The sequence below is a fragment of the Eretmochelys imbricata genome, chromosome 7, assembly GCF_965152235.1.
Source record: "Eretmochelys imbricata isolate rEreImb1 chromosome 7, rEreImb1.hap1, whole genome shotgun sequence".
NCBI lineage: Eukaryota > Metazoa > Chordata > Testudines > Cheloniidae > Eretmochelys > Eretmochelys imbricata.
Genome location: NC_135578.1, coordinates 9438921 through 9460955, shown reverse-complemented (window position 1 = coordinate 9460955; position 22035 = coordinate 9438921). Strand labels below are relative to the sequence as shown.

At 42.4% G+C, this 22035-nt stretch overlaps 1 protein-coding gene across 6 annotated transcripts in view; it reads right to left on the bottom strand.

The window, feature by feature from the left end:
* The window catches only part of MITF (melanocyte inducing transcription factor), a 166580-nt gene that overhangs the window by 138953 nt on the left and 5592 nt on the right, over nt 1-22035 (bottom strand). Inside the window, exon 1 of one of the 6 annotated variants that reach the window (XM_077821307.1) lies at nt 19280-19476. The exons of 3 other annotated variants lie outside the window; for them this stretch is intronic. Coding sequence is in view for 1 of the 3 variants with exons in the window: in XM_077821305.1 (XP_077677431.1) it covers nt 18361-18395 (35 nt within the window). In the remaining 2 variants the exon portion in view is untranslated. Of the gene's footprint in view, nt 1-17701; nt 17751-18360; nt 18444-19279; nt 19477-22035 lie in introns of those variants that run through there. 2 more of the 6 variants (XM_077821305.1, XM_077821306.1) reach the window with 2 other exon arrangements.

Sequence of the window (22035 nt, the reverse complement as noted above, 5' to 3'; positions counted from 1 at the left end):
CCTCCAAGACTCTTATCTGTGTCCTTGTTTTACCTCTCCTGCTTGGTTCCAATGCCACAAAAAGCACCCAGAGGCATACATCTTACTCATTTCCCAGTTTGTCACACCACACCAAACCTTCTGCGGCAATAGCCACACTGGAAGAGCTCATGACTGGAGGAGTTTGAAGGAGAGGGAGGGTGCTTAACTCCAACGGACCGGGAAGCTATCCAAGCACAAAGGACAACATGGTGTGGGTAAGAAGCCACGAAGCAGAGAGTGAAAGAGATAAAGGGAGGTGCTAGAAAACTAGGCTTAAAAGGAATCCAAGGAGGAAGTTGGACAGTGACTTCATCATAGACAACCTGAGGAAGTCAGGGAAAGGATGAGGATACAGGGATATGCTCAGGGCAGCAGTAGTTGAAGAACTGAATAGACTATACCGTATACAGACACTTGGCTCATTTCATTTAGATCAGACAGGAGATTATATCAGGCTTTTTACAGCAGCACTCTGGCATATCGAATGAAAGCACTTTGTGAGGGACTTTGTTGTTTGATACGTGTTGGGGGGGGTTGGGAACCCTCCTGTTTCACAACAATTCCCCTGCAAACATGAGGGAGTCTTCCTGAACCAGCACAACTTCCAACTAGCTAATACCAAAACCCCTGGCTCAAACACCAAGCCGCTGGGAAGTTTTAGATTCAGATGAACTGTTCTGGATGAGACTGTGGTCTCAGACATAATATACCAGCGATTCTGGCACACCCTCAGAAAAGCATGAATAAGCAGCCTCTCCTAATTGATGTGAAGATCCTGGAGTGGGTAAGTAACTGCATAACAGTTTCATAAATGCCTTCTAAAAATACCGAAAGCAAAAAAGAACTCAGACACAACCGCTGGCCATTACCAGCCGTGGCTACATGCTCAAGGAATTTAATGCTTTTTGACCTATCTTCTACATTTTCTATCTTGCTTGGAGAATGGACCGATAAATTGGAAGACTTCAATGCAGTAGCTGCTGGAGACCAATATGCTGTCATTTGTACTTGGAACCATTAGTTAGATTATTAGATCATGGAACCACTGGATTTAAAAAGTTTGGGAAGTGGTTGATATAGAGAAACTAGCTATCAAAAGGGATCCCTATTTGACCGCTTAGCTACAGCTTATTAATTACAAAAAGGTCCAGTGTTTAAAAAAAAATTGTCTAAAATTTCCTTTATATTAAGCTATCAAATCTAACTCCCTGACAAAGACATCTTTGAATGTAAGCTTGATAGATGTAAAGACTGTTAACTCTGACTCCAACCCTCTACTAATGTGTTTCTTTGCTTCTATACTGTGGATGAAATGCACCCCCATACTGAGGTGCAACACAAGGCTCATGCACAATTTAAGTCCCAGTTCAGCTACATATAGGCTTTATGCTGGCCTTCTGCACAAGGCAGAATTTCACCCTGCGTTATGGCCTAGGAAAGAAAATATCTTTTTAGTTTTTAAGACACAGAGTAAAAGTAGAAATTATTCTAAAATAAATCAAATGACTATAAAGTCAGAAGGGCTGGTTCTGCACCCATACTGCTGTACATTGAGTGACTGGTGAAACGGAGCCATATCTGCTGAAGTGGACTGACAAAAACACACCCTTGTCCTCTGTGCAGTCTTTTAGAATGTACAATGCAACACCGTTAGCAAGGGAGCATTTTAAACCAGACAACTTGTCCCTATTCTATAACATACCAGATAACGAATTTCTGTAAATGCCTTTGAGTTCATGTTACTGGATCTGGTTCCTCCGTTTTAGTGACGAATGCATCTGTAAAGGCAAGGATATAGCCTTTGTATCTGTTGTGTAATTCATGGGCAACGTCCACGGGAAGGTGCAAATCCACCTGCATGCTCACCTAGGCCCCCCAAGCAATGGAAGTGGTGTGATTAACCCACATAAAGAGGAAGACTGGATGAGAGGCAGGCTGTTCAAGAGATCTGCAGCCTTATGCAGCATGGAGCTCTTACAGCTCGTGAGTAGAGTAATGGTGCAATCAGAGAAAAGCAGCAGCGCCATCTCTGCATGGATCTCCCATGCTCTCAGTAAGAAGGGTCAACACGTGTCCTGCACCGGCTACTTCAACTTCTACGGAGCAACTGCACAGCCCACAAGGAACATTCTTCTTCCCCACCCAACACTTCAGTACATCTCCCCAGCACTCAGCTCAGTGGCTTGGGCTGGAGTCGCATGTGGCCCTAAATTAAATCCAAGGGTCTCAATTCATTGTATATATCAGACAGATTCCCTCATCTTTGGGTCACTATGAACAACACCCTCTCCCCGCACACATCTAAACCTCCATGTGCCATAGACACATTTGTGCTAAACAGAGATGCAGTGACAAGCCAATTTCCAAAGTGACAATCTCATCTGCATTACTAATTCCCATTCTAATTCAGAATATTCCTTGTCCAGGCACATGCAGAAATAAAACATTCCCTTTTAAATGCTTTTCATTCACTGAAAAGTATCTAGCACTGTGCAATGTTCATTACACTTACTCTAATTCCTGCACTATCCTATTTCAATCTCTCCCATTACTGAACATCTTCCATGTTTTAATTTTCATGGCATTAGATTTGCTGCTCCAAACTACCACTTTATGAACTCCAGAATAAAAGAGAGAGATTAATTACTACATCAGATTTTTTAAGTGAGAGAGAAAACCTCCATTAAGAGCCTACAGGAATTCAAAGGTTAAGATCTTAATTCCACAAGTCAAGCACTCTAGAGTTAAAATGCCAATGACAGCTTTAAAGTTACTGTCTCAGTTCGTGTGGCCTCTCACACACCGGGTTACCGCCTTTCACCAAAGCGTGTATTTATTCTTTTCTTGCAAAGTAATTGCGTAATGCAGGCTTACAGCAAGGGTAGGCTTCCCTGCAGCATTCATTCCCCAGCCCAAACTCACCCTCAGGGCTCTCCTTCTGAAATCCCCTGGCTTCCTGCTCCTCCTCCTTATATCCTCCCAATTACATCTTTAGCCCAGTGATTACCACCCAGGTGCTCATAATCCCCCAACAGAAAGGCTGACTGCCTCCAGTTTGGCCTGCAACCTTCTTGAGACCGCAGCAATGTCAGTGGTCGGGGGGTGCCAATAGTACCCGGTCACAATTCGCGAAATGAGCAAGCTCTCTCACAGGATTAGGGTAAAGTGTAGGGAATTTCAGAGGAGCACTGGACCCTAGAGATGCATGCAAAGTAGAGACTCTACATTACATGGATGGATGTTGCCTCAGACCTGCCAGCCAAGCTCCAGTTATGGCATAGATTCATGACTTCCTTTAGATAGAGGAGAACATTTGAGTCCAGACAGTCCCATGAATTCCTGAGTCCCAAAACCTTCATTTATAGTGATGTGCTCCTGGGTGGTACCCACTGAGGGCCTTGCAGTTTGTTTTAACATTCATCCACCATCTCCTTTATACATATTGCTGAGCCATGGGCTAAAGGGAGAAAGACTGGGAATACGCCTCAGAGGAAACAAGATCCTCATTAAATCTAATCATGTGCAGGAAGGATGCAACAGAAGCCCTGTGACCATCAATAAGTGCACTGTGTTATTAATACTGAGCATTTATATAGCAGTACTTTACAACCCCTGTGAATAGGCAGCAAGACCTACAGATATTGTGGCTTCATGCTTACCATCCACAGCTATACTACTGCTTAGAAACCATACAGAAGGAGAAAACATTCCAGCAGGAGCTCAAGGATGCAAACACTGATAACATCTAAAAACATGAAGTGAAGAGAGACTGTAGAATCTCCCTGTCTTCATTTCTTGCTGGGAGCTTCTTGATGACAACAGCTAGTCAAGACCTTTCCAAAACAGTCCTGCTTTAGAGAAGAAAGCAAACGCTGTTGGCGTTCTGCTTGTTTCTCAACAGTTATTGGCAAACTGTAGGGAACAAAACCTTGGATCTGTATATGATGTTTGTTTTCCATACCAGACATTCTGACACTGTCAACTGACCAAGACTACCAAAAACCATGTCTGAGCTTGAGGATATAGAGAAGTTTATGCAACTCATTGATGAGCATGATGGAATGCCAGGCAGAACCTCTGCAGGCACCATTTACATACAGTATCCCTTTCTAAGATCAAATGGAATCAAACACGATTGTGCTCTGGCACGGAGTCTCTTTGGACTTTTCTTTGCAGTGATAACTGAGGAAGCCACCAGAAATCTGTATTGAATTTCTAAGATCTGGCAAGTTATTTCACCTGGAAAGATTGAAAGCCTCCTCAGAAGTAACGGAGCAAACTTCTTTATTGAACACAGGCTGGACAGTCTCTAATTCAAAACCCATTGAGGCAGCTGAAAACTAGAAATTTACCCTCAGTCTGAAGAAAGTTACGGTGAAGTCCTGTGTAAGGCTGCACCTGGAAAAGAACGTGTAAGATCAGTCCTACTATAGCACTAAGGTAATGGATTTTGCTGAACTTGAAGGAACTTTGACAAACACTGTCCCATTTGACTTTGAAATTGTAGCCCAAGTTACAAAGAGGCAAGTCCTGGTGACAGTACAGTGCCATACTGAGTCTAGAAGAGGGGTGGGCAAACTTTTTGGGCCAAGGGCCACATCTGGGTGGGGAAATTGTACGCAGGGCTGGGGCAGGGGGTTGGGGTGCGGGAGAGAGCACGGGGTATAGGAGGGGGCTCAGAGAAGGGGGTTGGGGTGCAGGAGGGGTGCGGACTGCAGAAGGGAGCTCAGGGCAGGGAGTTGGGATGCAGGAGTGGCGTGAGGTGCCGACAGGGGACTTAGAACAGGGAGTTGGGGGGCAGGAGGGGTTCGGACTCTGGCCCGGTGCCACTTACCTGTGCCGGCTCTGGCCCCACACAGCGCCACTCCGGGAAGCAGCCGGCACCACATCCGTGTGTGGCCCCTGCGGGGAGGGGGCCACAGGGCTCCGAGCACTGCCCTTGCTGTGCCTCCAGGTACCTCCCCCGAAGCTTCCACTGGCCGCGGTTCCCCATTCCCAGCCAATGTGAGCTGCTGGGGGCATGTCTGGAGGCAAGGGCAACGCACAGAGCCCTCTGTGCCCCCCTCCCCCCCCAGGGCCGCGGTGCCGGCCGCTTTCCGGAGTGACACGGGGCCTGTGGCACCACAGGGGGCAGTCCCACAGGCCGGATCCAAAGCCCTGAAAGGCCAGATCTGGCCCGCGGGACGCAGTTTGCCCACCCCTGGTCTAGAACAATGATACTCTGACTGAGACTCACGAGCCACAAGTAGCTCTTTAACGTATCTCCTGTAGCTCTTTGAAGCACATGGTATTAAAATACTGCGTGATTTAATTATTAACCAAATCAGGTTAATTTGTTAATAACCAATTGCAGGAGATAAAATAATATCTGATCATATTATATTATATTATATATTTACACACACACACACAGAAAGAGAAAATGAGATTTATATATAGTAAATGAAACAATGAACTGACACTACTGTGGATCTTTTGAGTAATATTAATCACTAATTTGGCTCCTGAACTGCTGAGGTTTGAATATCACTGGTCTGGGACTAGCATTATATATAGCACACAAATGGCCAAAGTCCACGTTTGCCATTTTAAAAGTAATTTCTTCTTTCCTGTACGGATGTATAACAGACAAGTTAGCACTGGTGCATCAAAGAACTGGAATATTTTAATCAACAACATTGAGTTATTATACATACAAAGCAGTAAGATAACATCACGAAAAAGGAGGTTTGGCAAAGAGGTTGAACAAAGCATTCTGAAGCACTGCTTATTAAAAAAAACAGCTTTTCCGCAGGAGGCATGTCCTCCACAATGTGTCATATAGTATATACTGTGTGACACTTTATATCACAATGTGAGACACTATAGCAACCAACTAATCAGTTTGGCAAGTTTGGCTCCTGAACAATCATCTGGAGCAGAGAGATTTGAAGCCATATGTAAACGTCAAAAAGCAAGGGAATTTCTGCATGCAGAGAGAAAAGATGACAGAGATTTCGACCAAAATCTCCTGCCTAACCTAACCTGTAAATCAAGAACCGAACCCTGCCCTATAACAGCCCAAGTAATATCTTGCTAAAATCCAGTTTTTCAGACCGACGACAGGCAGGTTTGACAAGAAACAGTACAAAGCTCAACTTATTTATGCAGTCTTGTTGGAAGAGCTATAATGAAAACCGAGCAACACCTTTCTGTTCTGTTGTATTTCTTTAGCCAAACAGTATGTCCTGAATCATTCTGTGTTATAATCTCATATAATGGAAGACTTTACAGCAACACATATTCAAAGTGGGACAGAGTTACAACTGCTTTAGGGAAACCTGGTTTTGAATTTTCCTGACCTTTGTGCAGTTATAACATCAAGCCCAATGTTCTACCAATAATGTAGCTTTTGACTTAGAAAAGAACATTTTTTTTCCAGTTAGAAGTTTGGTATGATGAATAACCTCTCCTCTCAGCATAAGACTACAGAGAATGAATTCATTGTCCATTTTATACACTCATTAACATGTCAGACAATCATTATTTACCAATTTAAGCGTGCACAAATTTAATTACACTTCTCCAGAACATATGAAACTTTCTAATATCGAGAAGGTGCTTTCTCAACCACTCTCTCCCCTCCCCCCTAATCAAAGCAAAAGATACTTTCCTCATTCAAGGCTACTGAAGCTCAAAGGGTGCTTTTGAACAGTAGGTTTATAGCACACTTGCTGCCTTAAAACAGACTGTACCAAAGTTCTACTATATTTGTATCCTGTGTTAGGAAACAGATTATACCTTATGGGTTTTGGAAGGATTTCTTACTTTTTTTTTTTTTAAATCTCATGGTCTTTCAGAAACAATATTGTTTTTAATTAGAATTCATCACTGAAAATGGAATGTTCTAAAGTTGGAAATATCAACTTCAAAAGCATTCCTCAATGAGGGCGCTATCCTGCCAAGTGCTAAACACACCTGTCCCAGACTAGCAAAGCACTGAAGCACGTGCTTAAGTGCATGAGAGGTCTTCCTCATGTGCTCAAAGTTAAGAGTTACGTATATGCTTAAGTGCTTTGCTGGATCAGGGAAAGAGTGCTCAGCACATTGTAGAATCTGGCCCTAAGGCCACGATCCAGCAAAATACTTAAGCACAAATGTAACTTTAAACCTGTGACTAGTCTCACTAAGGCAATGTACTACTCACGTGCTTAAAGTTAAGCACATGTTTAAGTCTTTTGATGAACTGGGATCTGATCCACCCATGGGCTTAGGCAACAACTTCTCCTGGTGCCGGTGGGTGCTCAAACTCCTCCCCCGACCCCACCCTGCCCCCACTCACGGGGAGCACTCATGGAGTCAGCGCCTCTGCCTGTGGGGTCTGACCCAGCAAAGACTTTAAGTGCTTACTAAAATTTTAAGCAGGTGTTTAAATCCCATTCGTTTCAATGAGACTTAAGCAGGTGCTTAAAATACTTTGTTGAACTGGGGCAATTCAGACGAATTGTATTAGAATAGCAAATTATAAGTGCTATCCAAAAGACAAATGCTTAAGGGGAAAAATCAATATTGTTGTTTTTAAATAGACATTCAAATACAATACACACACCTCTAGAACATTCAAGTTGCTATTAAAACCTCCAGAGAACGGGCAATGTTTAATTTGTAGTCACCTCCATAAATTTTAAGTTGAAATTCTGGTCTTGACCTAACCAGAAAACAAAACAGAGCCTGTTACTACGAACTTAGATAAAATTCAGTCAAGTTGTCCAGATGGTTTTCATTCCACGGAAAGCACAGAGTCAGCAGTTTGCAGAGCATGGCATTTTCTAAACATGCAAAATAAAGGAGAAAACAATACACAAATGTAAACGCTGAGCATGTTCTATTTTTTTGCCCCCAACAGAATTGCAATACAGTCAATACAATCTTGCATTTCTTAGCATGTTCCTTCTACCACCCAGGCTGCTCTGCCATTATGAGTCCAACTGAACACTGAAGTGCAAACAGTTCCTAAAAGCATTATATAGAGAGCAACTACCAATTAATTTTCCATTTCCAAGTCCCAGAAGTCCAAGCATTTCTTACTACATTAAGCAAAACCATGCAGCAAGGGAAATAAATAAATAAACTTCAGATTGAGTTTGTAAACCCCAGTACTTACAGCATCAGGCTCTGGGTTTGGTAACCCTTACTCAAGCAAAGCTCCCATGTAAAGACAAAACTCTTCTTGATCAAGTAAGGGGTGAAAGTAAGGCAGTACGGGCCGGTACAGTGTACCAGTAAACAGTGGCCACCAGTACTGGCCCCTATTGCCTTTGCGCCCCCTGACACTGAAGCAATGAGACGGCAAAGGAACCTGCTTAAAGCGCTGCCGCGGCAGAGCTTTATCGTCGTTTCCCCTTTTGCCCCCTACCAGCCTGCCCACATGGGGGGTGGGCAAAAGGAGCATATGCCCCAGGACTGGCGATTTAAAAGGGCCCGGGCCTCCGACCGGAGCCCTGGGCCCTTTAAATCGCCACTGGACCCCCAGGTGGCGAGGGCCAGGCAGCATTGAAGGCCTGGCTGGATGACACTGAGCCCACCCCCCCCCCGCCCCTTCTGCCCCACCCCTTTTGGGGGTAGGGGCTGAAAACGGCCCCATACCAGTAAGTTTTCAATTTTACTTTCAACCCTGGCTTCAGGGCTGGGATTTCAAAAGAGCTAAAAAGGTACACACTGACAAAATACAGCCATTGAGAAAAGGAGAACAAAGAAAGCCAGTGCAATTGTATAAACTGAGCTGTTTTATCAACAGCTTATTTCTCAACAGAAAGCCAAGGAAGTGTGAGCCTTCATGAAGAGGCGGGCGGGGGAGTACTGGTCAGATAATGACGTGAATGCAAGTACCTCAGCAGAGCACTCAATTCACATTGAGAGATACCTGAAAATCTGATTAGAAAGGCCAGCAAGACAAGAGCTATAACAAAACATTCTCACGGATACAGTGTATATTTCACCATTTTACTTAAACCACGTTAAAACATTTTACAGCAGTCGGGCAATAGCTACAAGAAAGCAAAAGGGAAAGAACAATAGTATTCGTTCCCTTCAGTCTAAACCTGCACATCTCTCTCCTCCCTCCCATCCCGTAAAGCCACAACTATTTCACATTTGGGCGCAATGTATACCTTCAAGACAGCGGCACTGCTATGGGTGCCCACATGGCCCCGCAGTATGCCAACATCTTTATGGCTGATTTAGAACAACGCTTCCTCAGCTCTCGTCCCCTAACGCCCCTACTCTACTAGCGCTACATTGATGACATCTTCATCTGGACCCATGGAAAAGCAGCCCTTGAGGAATTCCACCATGATTTCAACAATCTCCATCCCACCATCAACCTCAGCCTGGACCAGTCCACACAAGAGATCCACTTCCTGGACACTACAGTGCTAATAAGCGATGGTCACATAAATACCACTCTATACCGGAAACCTACTTACCTACACGCCTCCAGCTTTCAGCCAGACCACACCACACGATCCATTGTTTGCAGCCAAGCTCTAAGACAGAGCTGCATTTGCTCCAACCCCTCAGACAGAGACAAACGCCTACAAGATCTCTAGCAAGCGTTCTTACAACTACAATAACCACCTGCTGAAGTGAAGAAACAGACTCACAGAGCCAGAAGAGTACCCAGAAGTTACCTACTACAAGACAGGCCCAACAAACAAAGTAACAGAACGCCACTCGCCATCACCTTCAGCCCCCAACTGAAACCTCTCCAGTGCATCATCAAGGATCTACAACCTATCCTGAAGGAAGGCCCATCACTCTCACAGATCTTGGGAGACAGGCCGGTTCTTGCTTACAGACAACCCCCCAACCTGAAGCAAATACTCACCAGCAACCACATACCACACAACAAAAACACTAACCCAGGAACCCATCCTTGCAACAAAGTCCATTGCCAACTGTGCCCACATATCTGTTCAAGGGACACCATCATATGACCTAATCACATCAGCCACACTATCAGAGGCTCGTTCACCTGCACATCTACCAATGTGATATATGCCATCATGTGCCAGCAATGCCCCTCTGCCATGTACATTGGCCAAACCGGACAGTCTCTATGTAAAAGAATAAATGGACACAAATCAGACGTCAAGAATTATAACATTCAAAAACCAGTCGGAGAACACTTCAACCTCCCTGGACACTCGATTACAGACCTATAAGTCGCAATTATTCAACAAAAAAACCCTTCAAAAACAGACTCCAATGAGAAACTGCAGAACTGGAATTAATTTGCAAACTGGACACCATTAAATTAGGGTTGAATAAAGACTGGAAGTGGATGAGTCATTACACAAACTAAAAACTATTTCCCCATGCTAATTTTCTCCCTATTGTTACTTACACCTCCTTGTCAACTGTTTGACATGCCCATCCTGATTATCACTACAAAAGTTTTTTTTTTCCTTCTGCTGATAATAGCCCACCTTAATTGATTACTTGTTAGAGTTGCTATGGCAACCCCTATTTTTTCCATGTTCTGCGTGTGTGCGCGCGTGTCTTCCTACTGTATTTTCCACTGCATGCATCTGATGAAGTGGGCGTTAGCCCACGAAAGCTTAAGCTCAAATAAGGTGCCACAAGTATTCCTTGTTATTTTTAGAAGAGAAACTGATTATCAAAATAGTCTGTAAATAGACAGGAGATTTTAGGAAGTCATGGAGGCAATTTTGTTCATTTCAGCTTCAACTTTAACTTTGCATTTCAGCTAGCCAGAATGACAGAGCCAAGGCTGCGTCACGCAGATTATCTCATGGAAGACCATATATTTATGTGGTACTGACAGCAGGAATCAAACATAGGATCTTGAAGAATGACTCTCTCTCTACACCTCACCATGACAATGGCAATGGCAATGAAACAGGCATGCAAGGGTGCAACTCTTCCGGGGGGGGGGGGGGGAGAAGACACATCACAGGCATTTTCAATGGAAGCCTCTTGGGTCACAGCCTTCCAGAGTTAGGGCACAATGCAAGAGCTATCTTCTTGCACCTTCCTTCACTGAGACTAGTCTGCAATGCCACACCCAGGAACAACAAAACAAAAGTATCTTGTTAAGTGAAATGGCACAAAATGGAAGGAGGGACAAAATACAAGCCTGGATTTGCAAACAGCCTTGTTTTTGGCCCATATCTACCAAAACAATTTCCAAAAGGAAGTGTGTGAGAGTCTGAAGCTGAAGGTGCTGAAGTGAATGGGGCACAAAACCAGTCTCTGAGGATCCCCCATAATTAACTATGACTGATTCAATTAAATATATTGAACCGACCACAACAAATTTAGAATCACAAGATGGTTGGATCTGTTTCTCTGTTGGTCTACTGATAGATTCAGTTAACACTGCACTGGAAGGTTCAAGTGAAGCTAAAGATCATTTGATCAACAATACCAGCAGGACAGTGGGGTGGGAGGAGGTATTGTTTCATATTCTCTGTGTATATATAAAGTCTGCTGCAGTTTCCACGATATGCATCCGATGAAGTGAGCTGTAGCTCACGAAAGCTCATGCTCAAATAAATTGGTTAGTCTCTAAGGTGCCACAAGTACTCCTTTTCTTTTTGCGAATACAGACTAACACGGCTGTTACTCTGAAAAATATCAAACCCAAGTCACTAGAGGTTTAACTAAATTAGAACTTACACCATGCCAGACTCAGTGCGACAGAGGTCACATCACCCATGCTTGCCACTGCAGAATTGATGTGGCTTGCAGCAAAGCCAGACTGAAACATCTCAGAAAAAGACTCTGTCAAGGGGACTGACAGATCACAGCTGCTCTGGAACAACTCTCATAAGCGGAAGGTAAATAGTCGACACTGTGACAATTAAAAGGATCATCCACAAGACAGGTCTCCTTTAGCAAGCGATAATTGCTGCCTCCTTAGAATGACAGGGAACTCTACCGGAAAGTGGGGAACATGAATAGCTACAGTCATATACAGGGAGGTAGGTCTCCTTGTTTCACTGTGCCTGCAGGTACACAAGGGGTGACAAGGAGCAGCCTTCCTATGCTTTCAAATGCAGACCTATGCACGAATGACAATCTTGTTTTTAAAATGGGACTTAAGTGGTACATAGGGCCAATATTATGTTGGTCTTCTGCAGTGGAGTGACTTGCATCTGTTATGAACAATATCCAAACTTTGGATTGTTATAGCTTATTAATACAAAAGCCCACCTAAAATAACATCGTTACCAGGCTTACTTCAGCACACCCAGCATCTTTGCAACAGGTAGATTTGTTTCATGCACCTTCATATTGTTTGATGTACATGAAAAATGGAAGGTCATTGCTCTGTACCAACAGTGTATACTATGTATCTTTACAGTGATTCAGAATGAATGGCTCTGACAATACAGCTTCTAATGTAAAATAAACTGCCTCTCTACAGTGATGACTCAAAGCCCACTGAAGTCAACGGGAGCCCTTTCATCGACTGCAATGAGCTACAGATCAGGCTCTATGTACAATGTTAATGCATTCACTGCCACACTATCTAGGCTCCATCCCAGTATCCAGACACCAGCTTATCACTGGCACAATAGCTTTACAATTGAATTGAAATTGTAACTTCAACAAGCAGAATCAAACAAATCAGTATACCAATTTCCAAATGATGTTCTATAGCAACCAATGCTCTTTACACCCACACGTCAAGCATGAATTTGTGTAAATTACAAAAATCTTATTTCAAGAGCCTCTCATGCTTCAATCTCATCTTTGTAATGTAATGGCTGCAACTCAACAGAAATAATCCACTCACATATGGGCATTCTCAGCCTCTTTTATTCTATCAAACTCTCCGGCATTCCATGTCACTTAAAATGAAGTCCTCTCAAAGAGGAGATTCACACCCCTTCACCAGCTTCTAGATCTTCTTGCCTCTCTTGATGGCTTCTGAATTTATGAGCACCATGCTGGAAAGACCCTTTGATTGCCCAATATTGAGTGTGTCAAAACCACACCTCCTCTAAAGCAACTTACCTTCCCCTCTGTCGCAATTCAGGCATCTTGGCTCTTATATACTTGGGCAAACTCGACTCTCAAATATCTGAATTCTTATTTCAAGAGCGAACACAGAATTTGCAGCATCTCCTAGATAACATCCTCAACATTTTGGACAATTGTCTTTTTTGTAACAGACAGTCATAGTAGTTTAAGATCAGAAGGGACCACCGGATCATTTAGTCTGACCACTACCAACCCACCCCACAACCAACAACCCAGCTCACTAAACCCAACAACCAAAATATTATAGCTCACTGGAGACTAAACTATTATGTGCCACAGGCAGAGAACAGGAGGGACGAGGTGCATCAACGCCCAAGGCAATAGCAAGGAACTGATTAAGTGCGATATACCCAGGTAATTCTGGCAAGTGACCAGCATTCTGTGCTACAGAGAAAGATGAAAAAACCCCAAGGTCCCAGCCAATCTGACCTGGGGAAAAACTGTACTGCAAAGGGATCTTATTGTGAAGTAATATCCTTTTGACTCACCAGTTAATTCAGAAATGGAAGCACTGCTTCATTCTTAAGACTCTTCTTGTGCGTAAGAAGTCTCTGTGACCATTACAATAATTTTTCTTGGTATTACTTACATGCATTCTGGTAGCCCCTAGGATTAGGGCCTCCTGCTGTGAGCTATACAGATAAACAACAAAGACAACTCTCCTTGCTTACAGTCTAGGTGCTGGGCAGGTGAATAAAATAGACAGGTGGGAAGATGAGGGAATAAAATGAACAGTTACACAACACACTGGTTAGCTTGAATTCCAAAGCCACCGTGCACAAGTTTAACAAATAGAAGCAGTAGCTTAGTGGATGAATACCTTGATTTTTATTGCAGCTCTGCAAAAGACATCAAACAGCAGCCTCCACTTTACAAGCAAAAAACACCCAGCAACTGTTCCTAACAACGCCAATGTCTTCACCAGATTAACTGACACCTGGGACATGCCCCTAGTATGGCTGAGGTTTTGGGAAAGGCAAATCCCCTAGTCTGAATGAATAAAGAATGCAAGTATGCCCTCTAGAGTGAGCAGAAATCCAAATAAAATAATTGTGACATCTTCAGAGAATCACACTGCTGGGCTACTGTGTTCCCACTGATCTCCTGTGAGTTGAAAGCTGCAAATGAGCAGCCCAAAAAGACAGCTTTTTAGCTCTTCTGTACAATCCAGCGTCCTCTTGCTGGAATTCGACATCTCAGCATCATCCTGCTTCACATTCAAAAGCTCTCACAGGTTATATCTCTGTGTGATTAGGGCAGGCTGAACTTTTCAAACAACAAAAGAGTGGGGGTGGTATTATTTTCTGTTTTGATTTTTTATTGTATATTGCATTAAACTACGCTTCAAGGCGATTTGCTTTGGAAATATTCCTTGTAAAAATGCTCCTCCCTCACTTAAAAACAAAAAAATCTTAAAAACAAAAAATCTTCAAAGTCTCAGGTTTAGCCAGGCTCTGCTGCTTCAGCCATTGCCTTCCCATTTAAAACACCCCAATCTCCTCCCTAGCACTATTGCTTTCCCTCCCTAGTTGGAAACACCAGCAACTCCTATGCCCCTTCTTCCTATCCTCCTGACCCCATGAACCTGAATGACCCCAGCTCCGACTGCAGTCTTCCTGCCCTGAAACAGCTCCCTGTTTACTTTTGTTCCACCCCAACTCCCACTGTGTGCTTCCCCACCCTCCCCCAAACAGGGAATCACAACAGTTACCATTCCTATGTGAGTTTATAACAGCGAGCACAACAGGGTTCCAGGTCTTGGGTGAACCCTTTAGGTGCTACTATAATACTGTCAAACAGTAAATAATAATTATTCATTTCCTACTCCACTGCCTCCTTAATCCAGAACACTCCAATGGGTCCTATTTCTTTATTTCAGTTGCATTCCTCCACTTGAGTGGCTCCCATTTCTACCTACCCTCTCAGATCCAAAACTCCCCAATATCCCTGCCAGAACCCTATTGTACTTCACTAGATTTCAACTATTTGTGCAGCAACGTGCATTGTTATAGGCTACCAGGTAAAAGCTGCCTCAGCATCCCAAGTCTCATTGGCGAGCTTTGATCAACTGACACCCGAACAGACAGGAATTTTTGACTACTCCCCTGAGATATGAATGGCACCTAGGGAGCCATCAAAGCCTAAAACAGACCTGTCCTTGAATGACACCAAGCTAAACAGAAGCCTGACAGTGTTTTGTCAGCAAGGTTTTCCTGCACACAAAAATGGCGCATTTGCACATGTAAAGCCCCTTTCTCTAAATCTGCACATACAAATAGGGTTTCTGTGTGTGTATAAACTATCATTTTTGTGTGAGTACGCACACACACACACAAAAAACAACAAAACCAAACCTGTGTATGCACACTTGCATACAAGTTAAGAGTTGCTACAGGTGCCTTTGAACGTTTGGCCCAACACAATCCTTCTTCCTGACCCATACATCTTCATTTCTCTCCTTCTGTGCTACTTATTAACCCTGTAATTAAGTCTGATTCTGTGGAGTGATTGGTGATAAAGGGCCAAATTCCCCAGCATGCTCTGGCTGATGTGCATGAGCAGAGCTGTGCAAAGTAGCCATAAAGACAACCTAAATAGCTGGTTAAACCAGATTTGTGGCTGCTTTGTGTCACCAGAGCATACTGTAAACCTGGCCCATGGATATTATGATACGCTTTACAAAACCGGGACCTGATCCTGCAATCCCTACTCAGGGAGCAGCCTCATTGACTTGAATGCAACTGCTCATGTGAGCAAGGATTATTTATGTGGAATATGGTTTGCAGGCTCAACCCTTTAAATTGTATCTTATAGTACCATACTGTCTTTGATACTCTTTTTTTCCCCCTGAAAGAGTTGTTTGTTTTTTCTCAGTGTTATTTTCCCAGCACAATGTATTACAGAATGCACTTATATGAACTCCTCTTTGTCCTCCATTGTCTAGTTATACTGTACAAACAAAATCTTCACGGGAATGGAGGTTTTTTTTTAAAAAAATCTTACTGTTAAAGGCTGTTAATTGCAGTATTAAAATATTAATGTGAACTCCTATGATAAACTTCTATTCTCCTTTATATGGTATTAAATGTAACAGTTATCACCTCACACATTTCTGTTGGTTCGTGCTTGAAGAAATAATTCTGTATGGCAGCAACACATTTCTGTCCCTCATCCTGCCAGCTCAATCTACAGAGTGGCTTCTAGTGAGGAGGGGGGAAAAAAAACCTATAGAGGGTTTCTGTATAATCAGTTATCAGTGAAGACAAATACAAACTACTGGACTTGGGGTTGAATCTTTGGCAGAAAGATGGTTAGAAAGATGCAACTATGACAGAACAAGTTACAGTACAGATGTCATTTGTTCAATAAAATATGAACTAAAGGTAACACTTAAGCTATTAAAGACAGTTAGTGATAATATTAAAAGGCAGTTGAACTCCTGTGGCATCTAGTGATACACATGAGAATGTTCTATTACAAGGGTGGCCAACCTGAGCAGGAGCCAGAATTTACCAATGTGCATTGCCAAAGAGCCACAGTAACACAACAGCAGCCCCCCTAGTCAGCTCCCCCCCACCTCACCCCAGTGTCTCCCACCCGCCAGCAGCACCGAATCCTCCATCCCTGCACCTCCTGCCTGCCGCAATCAGCAGTTCTGTGGTGTACAGGAGGATTGGGAGGGAAGGAGGAGCAAGGGTGTGGCAAACTCAGGGGAAGGGGCGGAGCCTTTGGGGGAAGGGGTGGAGCGGGGCATGGGGCTGGGGCAGAGCCAGGGGTTGAGCAGTGAGCACTCCCCCCCGGGCACACTGGAAAGTTGGCGTCTGTAGCTCCAGCCCCAAAGTTGGCCCCTATGCAAGGAGCTGCATATTAAACTTCTGAAGAGCTGCATGTGGCTCTGGAGCCACAGTTTGGCCACCCCTGTTCTATTAGTTCCTACACCTAGCAGTACTATTACGGTGAAAGGAACAAAGCTCATATTGATGATAAATATAGCTCCTTAGAAGATATAGTGCCTTTCATCCTGAGAGATCCTAAAGCGTTCAGCAAAGGCGAGTTATTTATAAGCTCAGAATCTGATTCTCTCATGGAGTCCCAGAGACATCAGTAGGTTGTGGCTGTGGAGCCCTTTGCAGGGTTGGGGACTGTGCATGTAAAAGAAATCACTTCCCCACTGAATGAAGACATCTCTGGGTGGAGGTCACTTCCCAACACTGGGGTGGGTCAAAAGGTGAAATTCTGGCCATGGATGCATGGGCAAAGCCCTAGTATTCCAAAGACACCTTGGAATCTTTAATGCCATCACAGAGCAGACAGGCCGTTGGACTGTAGGGAGTTGTCTGAATGACACCTAACACAGTAAACTGCATAAAACTCATTTTATCTACCTCAAAAGGATAACAGGCTGAGCTGGCCCCGCCAGGATCTCTGTCTTTGATTCCAGGGAGCCTACATATTTCAAACCAGATGCTTAGATCAGTAACCCATAACCTTCTATGGATATATGCAAACCAAGCAATAGTATGCTATGAATACATATTAATGCAGAACGAAATGTTTTCGGTTTACTTGCATTGCTCCTATACTACAAACATAAAATGGAAGCCGTAACAGTATGCATGCAATTCATTACCCTGTAACTGTTCCGGTTTTACTGCATGGACCAGTGAGAAAAGTCCTTAGTCAAGTATAATAATAAATAATAATAATATAATGCAAGGAGACAGGTTTCCATGTAAAATTAACTCTGTTACAGCACCCAATCATGCAGCCTTATTATGACACAACTACTTCAGTCAGCATGAGTTTTAGTAAACAAAGATAATAGAATCAGGCCATTACTTTGCACGTTAAAACATCTGAGAATCTAAAATAGGAAAAACACCACCTATGGACAAAGTGCTGACAGAACTTGTCTGGAGCTCCCTAATTTTCCTTCTAGCATTAAAATGTCAAACTGGTAATTAAAGATTGTCCTGAGTCAACATGCAAAGTAAGCGTTTTGGAATTAAAAGAAAAACAAAACCTGAAAATGACTGGCTCATTTTTTGTTTGTTTTTTTAAATGTGAAAGGGGGGTTGCTTTGAAATGCAGAGACAAATGTAACATTTTCCAAAAATATTTATATTCAAACTGTCCTATTCAAAACCTATAGGTTTCTTTCTACATTATTCACACCCAGAGAGAAAGTATATTTTGAACAAAAATGCTCTACAAATCTCTAACTTTTCCTATTAAAGATTTAATTACAGGGTGTGATAAGAAGTGACATTTACATGTCAAATAACATACCTGAAAGTCTCTATTAGTCTTCCCCTTCCCAGCATCTATTTGGATTCCAGTCAAGCAACAACAACATGAAATCGACCAGGTTCTTGCCAATTTTACAGCACCCAACAGGCTTCTGCCCAGAGTTTTGTCAGCGTACCTCTAATGCTGCCAAGGAAGCTTTAAGCAAAGCAGCACACTAGCGCTGTCTGTGTGCATACTGCACAGTGCGTCAGTTTACGGTCAGTCACATTTAGAAGGTTTTGTTCACAACCCAAAGGGGAATGTTTGTTTTTTTAAAATGAAAACTTAGATTCTGCACAAGTTGTTAGTAACTTATGTTATTCAGGTTGCATAGTCAGGCACTCAAAAATTAGGAAATGTCAGGTTTACAGCGGCCTCCGCAACCGTAATTCTGCCCACTTGTGCATTGATCTTGGACACTAAATGATGCAAGGATCTGTGGGAAAAAAACAGTATGTGAACATTAATTAAAGACTATTTTTTCTTACATAATACATATACCCCGCCTGTTTCTCTTCCCCACTAGCTCCTCTGGCAGCTGCCAGGTGTGGCAGGGGTGTCAGCCTGGTCTGAGAATATTTTGTCATTAATTTGGCAGGCTGTCTGAGAAATGCAAGTGAGAGAAATGAAATGGTGATCTTCAAAAGTTACGTCACAGTAAAAGCTGAACTGAATTTCATGGGATAAAGAAAAGGCACTTTTGTATCCCAAGGGTGTCCCCCATGCCGATTATCAAAGGGCTGCAGCAAACAATGAAGGTATGAGAACTTCGCAGAGAGAAGGTCACAAGAATCTTTTACAATGGAAAATGTTACCTAAATAGAAGAGTCACCACCAGTTCCCTATATAGGAAATATTTTGGATAGTTTAGCTTTCCCCACATTTTCATATAAGAGCCATCCCAATTATAATCACTCACCTTTGTAAATCATTTTGAGATCTACTGAAGAAAAGCACTATATAAAGCTAGATATAGTATTATTATTCGGGTACATTTATTTCCACTGTGTTTTCAAAAAAATAAAGTCACTTTCAGGTACTGTAATCATCTGTGGCTAGGGTTCTCTCTGTCGTGAAGTGAATTTGAAGTGCAGAATAAACATCAGATAATTTTATTCACTCACAAAAATGTTATGGGAGGGATCTTCAAAGATATACTGCACTGGCCTAACTCTGCTCCCACTGAAATCAATGAGACCACAGTTACTCCAATGCTGAGTGCCTTTGAAAATTTTGCCCTACATGTTGTGTTTTACTTTACTTAAAAATATGCTAATGTTGATCTTCTAGAGAAGGAAAAACCTTTCAGAAACTGTTTTAAAATTTGTTTCTCTAAGATACATTTTTTTTTATAACATTGAGACTCTGTTCCTGGATGTAAGCAAGCACATGTGACCTGTTCTAAATAAAGGATATTTTCCACTTCTTGCACAACTGGAACAGATATAAACAGTCTGAACAAACTGCACTGCAGAATTCAACGTGAATATAAAACCCTTGAATAAGATCCTTAAATAGCAGTAATCTGAAAAAAGAACAAACACAATATTGAAAATCGTAATGTAATCGAGTTTAAATCTAAATCACACTGCAAAATTAATTTACAAAATTAGATTTGATCATATGCATAATAAAGAACTTAGAACAATCCAGTTTAGTTTCAGAATTAGTATTCTCTGCAAATATATGTGCACCAAGGATTTTCCTCCCCCAATTAGATACTACCCTTGCTAATATACAGTGTTCTAAGAGAAGGAAAACTAATTTAACCAGTCAATCTCAAACTTTGAGAGCAGCACAAGAGGACATAAAAATAAGTGAAGATCTGAATGCTGGCTAGATCTGAGGTATTGATTTACATTAGTGAAATACATGTAGCTAACATATCTGTAGCACTGAATATCTGGAATTATGATAATTTTATATAAACTTGGGTAATTCAATACATTAAATCTCAAAGTTATTACTGATAAAATAAGCATACGCTTCTTTTAAAAAATTACCATGCAAACAGAGTTTTTCTTAACTTTTTCCACTTAAAATACAAATTTCATAACAGGATCATTCCTGGGATATTAAATTTAAGCTGAAAATCATCAGCAGTGCAGTAGCATAAACGGTAAAAAAAATTTGCTTCAAATTCTTGCTGAATGCAGGTTTTGTAAAACTGAAATTGTCAGCTACAATAGTTGACAATTTGCAGGCCTCCACTGTATCAAGCATATAAGCCAAATGGGTTTATATTCCTGGGTGGCAAAAGGAGAAGCAAATGGACCAACCCAACCAATTTTCACTGTTCCTAGCTCATCTGTATTAACAGTAAACTTAGTCCATCAAACAAAGTGAGTCAATTTAAATGAGCCTCCAGGTGAAAGCAAAGGGTCAAATCTGCCTTCAGTAGTGCATGTGTAATGCTCACTGAAAGGGTTTACATATGTGCTAGGGAGGGCAGGATTTCATCTTACATTCTGCAGTCTAGTAATAAACAACATAAAGGTATTAAAAAGCCTTGTCATATTGATTTAGTCACATATCCCAGTTCTCTCTCACACCTAAAAATGACTATGCAAAAACTGTGGTGCCTGTAAGAACCGTTTAGTTTTCAAAGGCTTAAGAACATAAGAATGGCTATACTGGGTCAGACTAAATGTCCATCCAGCCCAGTATCCTGTCTGCCGACAGCGGTCAATGCCACGTGCCCCAGATGGAATGAACTTAACAGGAAATGATCTAGTGATCTCTCTCCTGCCATCCATCTCCACCCTCTGACAAACAGAGGCTAGGGACACTATTCCTTACCCATCCTGACTAATAGCCATTAATGGACTTAACTGGATAAATTCATGGAGGTTCTCTTTTAAACCCTGTTATAGTCCTAGCCTTCACAACCTCCTCAGGCAAGGAGTTCCACAGGTTGACTGTGCGCTAAGTGAAGAACTTCCTTTTATTTGTTTTAAACCTGCTGCCCATTAATTTCATTTGGTAGCCCGTAGTTCTTATATTATGGGAACAAGTAAATAACGATTTTTCCTTATTCACTTTCTCCACACCGCTCATGATTTTATATACCTCTATCATATCCCCCCTTAGTCTCCTCTTTTCCAATCTTAAACTCAACCACAACAAATTCCAGAGAATCCTTAAGCATGTCTAGCACTTCCCAGTCTGAGAGGCTAAATTCTCAAGGGCCCCTTAGGACTTTAGGTTGGAATCACTGTATCTTAGCCCAGCATGGTATTTTCAGTCCTTGTTACTGGGCCTTTTTGCTGGACTTACATTTTTCATTGGCCTCTAGCATTCTACTGTGGCATGGCCTAGTACAGCATTTAGAGCAAAGAGATTTTATTAGAGGATCCCTTGCAGTTTTGGATTGGAATCTTGAATTATCAAATGGGAGTATGCATTAAAGAGAAGAAGAAGAAAACAGGAGATAGGTGAATTGGGTGGTAGATGCAATAGAACAGAATTTGAAGGAGGGAGATCAACATTGCAAGTGTTGAGTTAAATTGGGCAATGAACTTATGGGTGAGTCTTTCGGGGCAGGAGGCAGTTGGATTTTTTTTTTTTTTTTAAATATATCGTGCTGGGTGGATTTCCCATGTGAGGTCAGGGTCGATAATGGGGGTTGTTCTGCCTCATCACTCCAATGAGACTATAGAGAGAAAGTAATTCCCC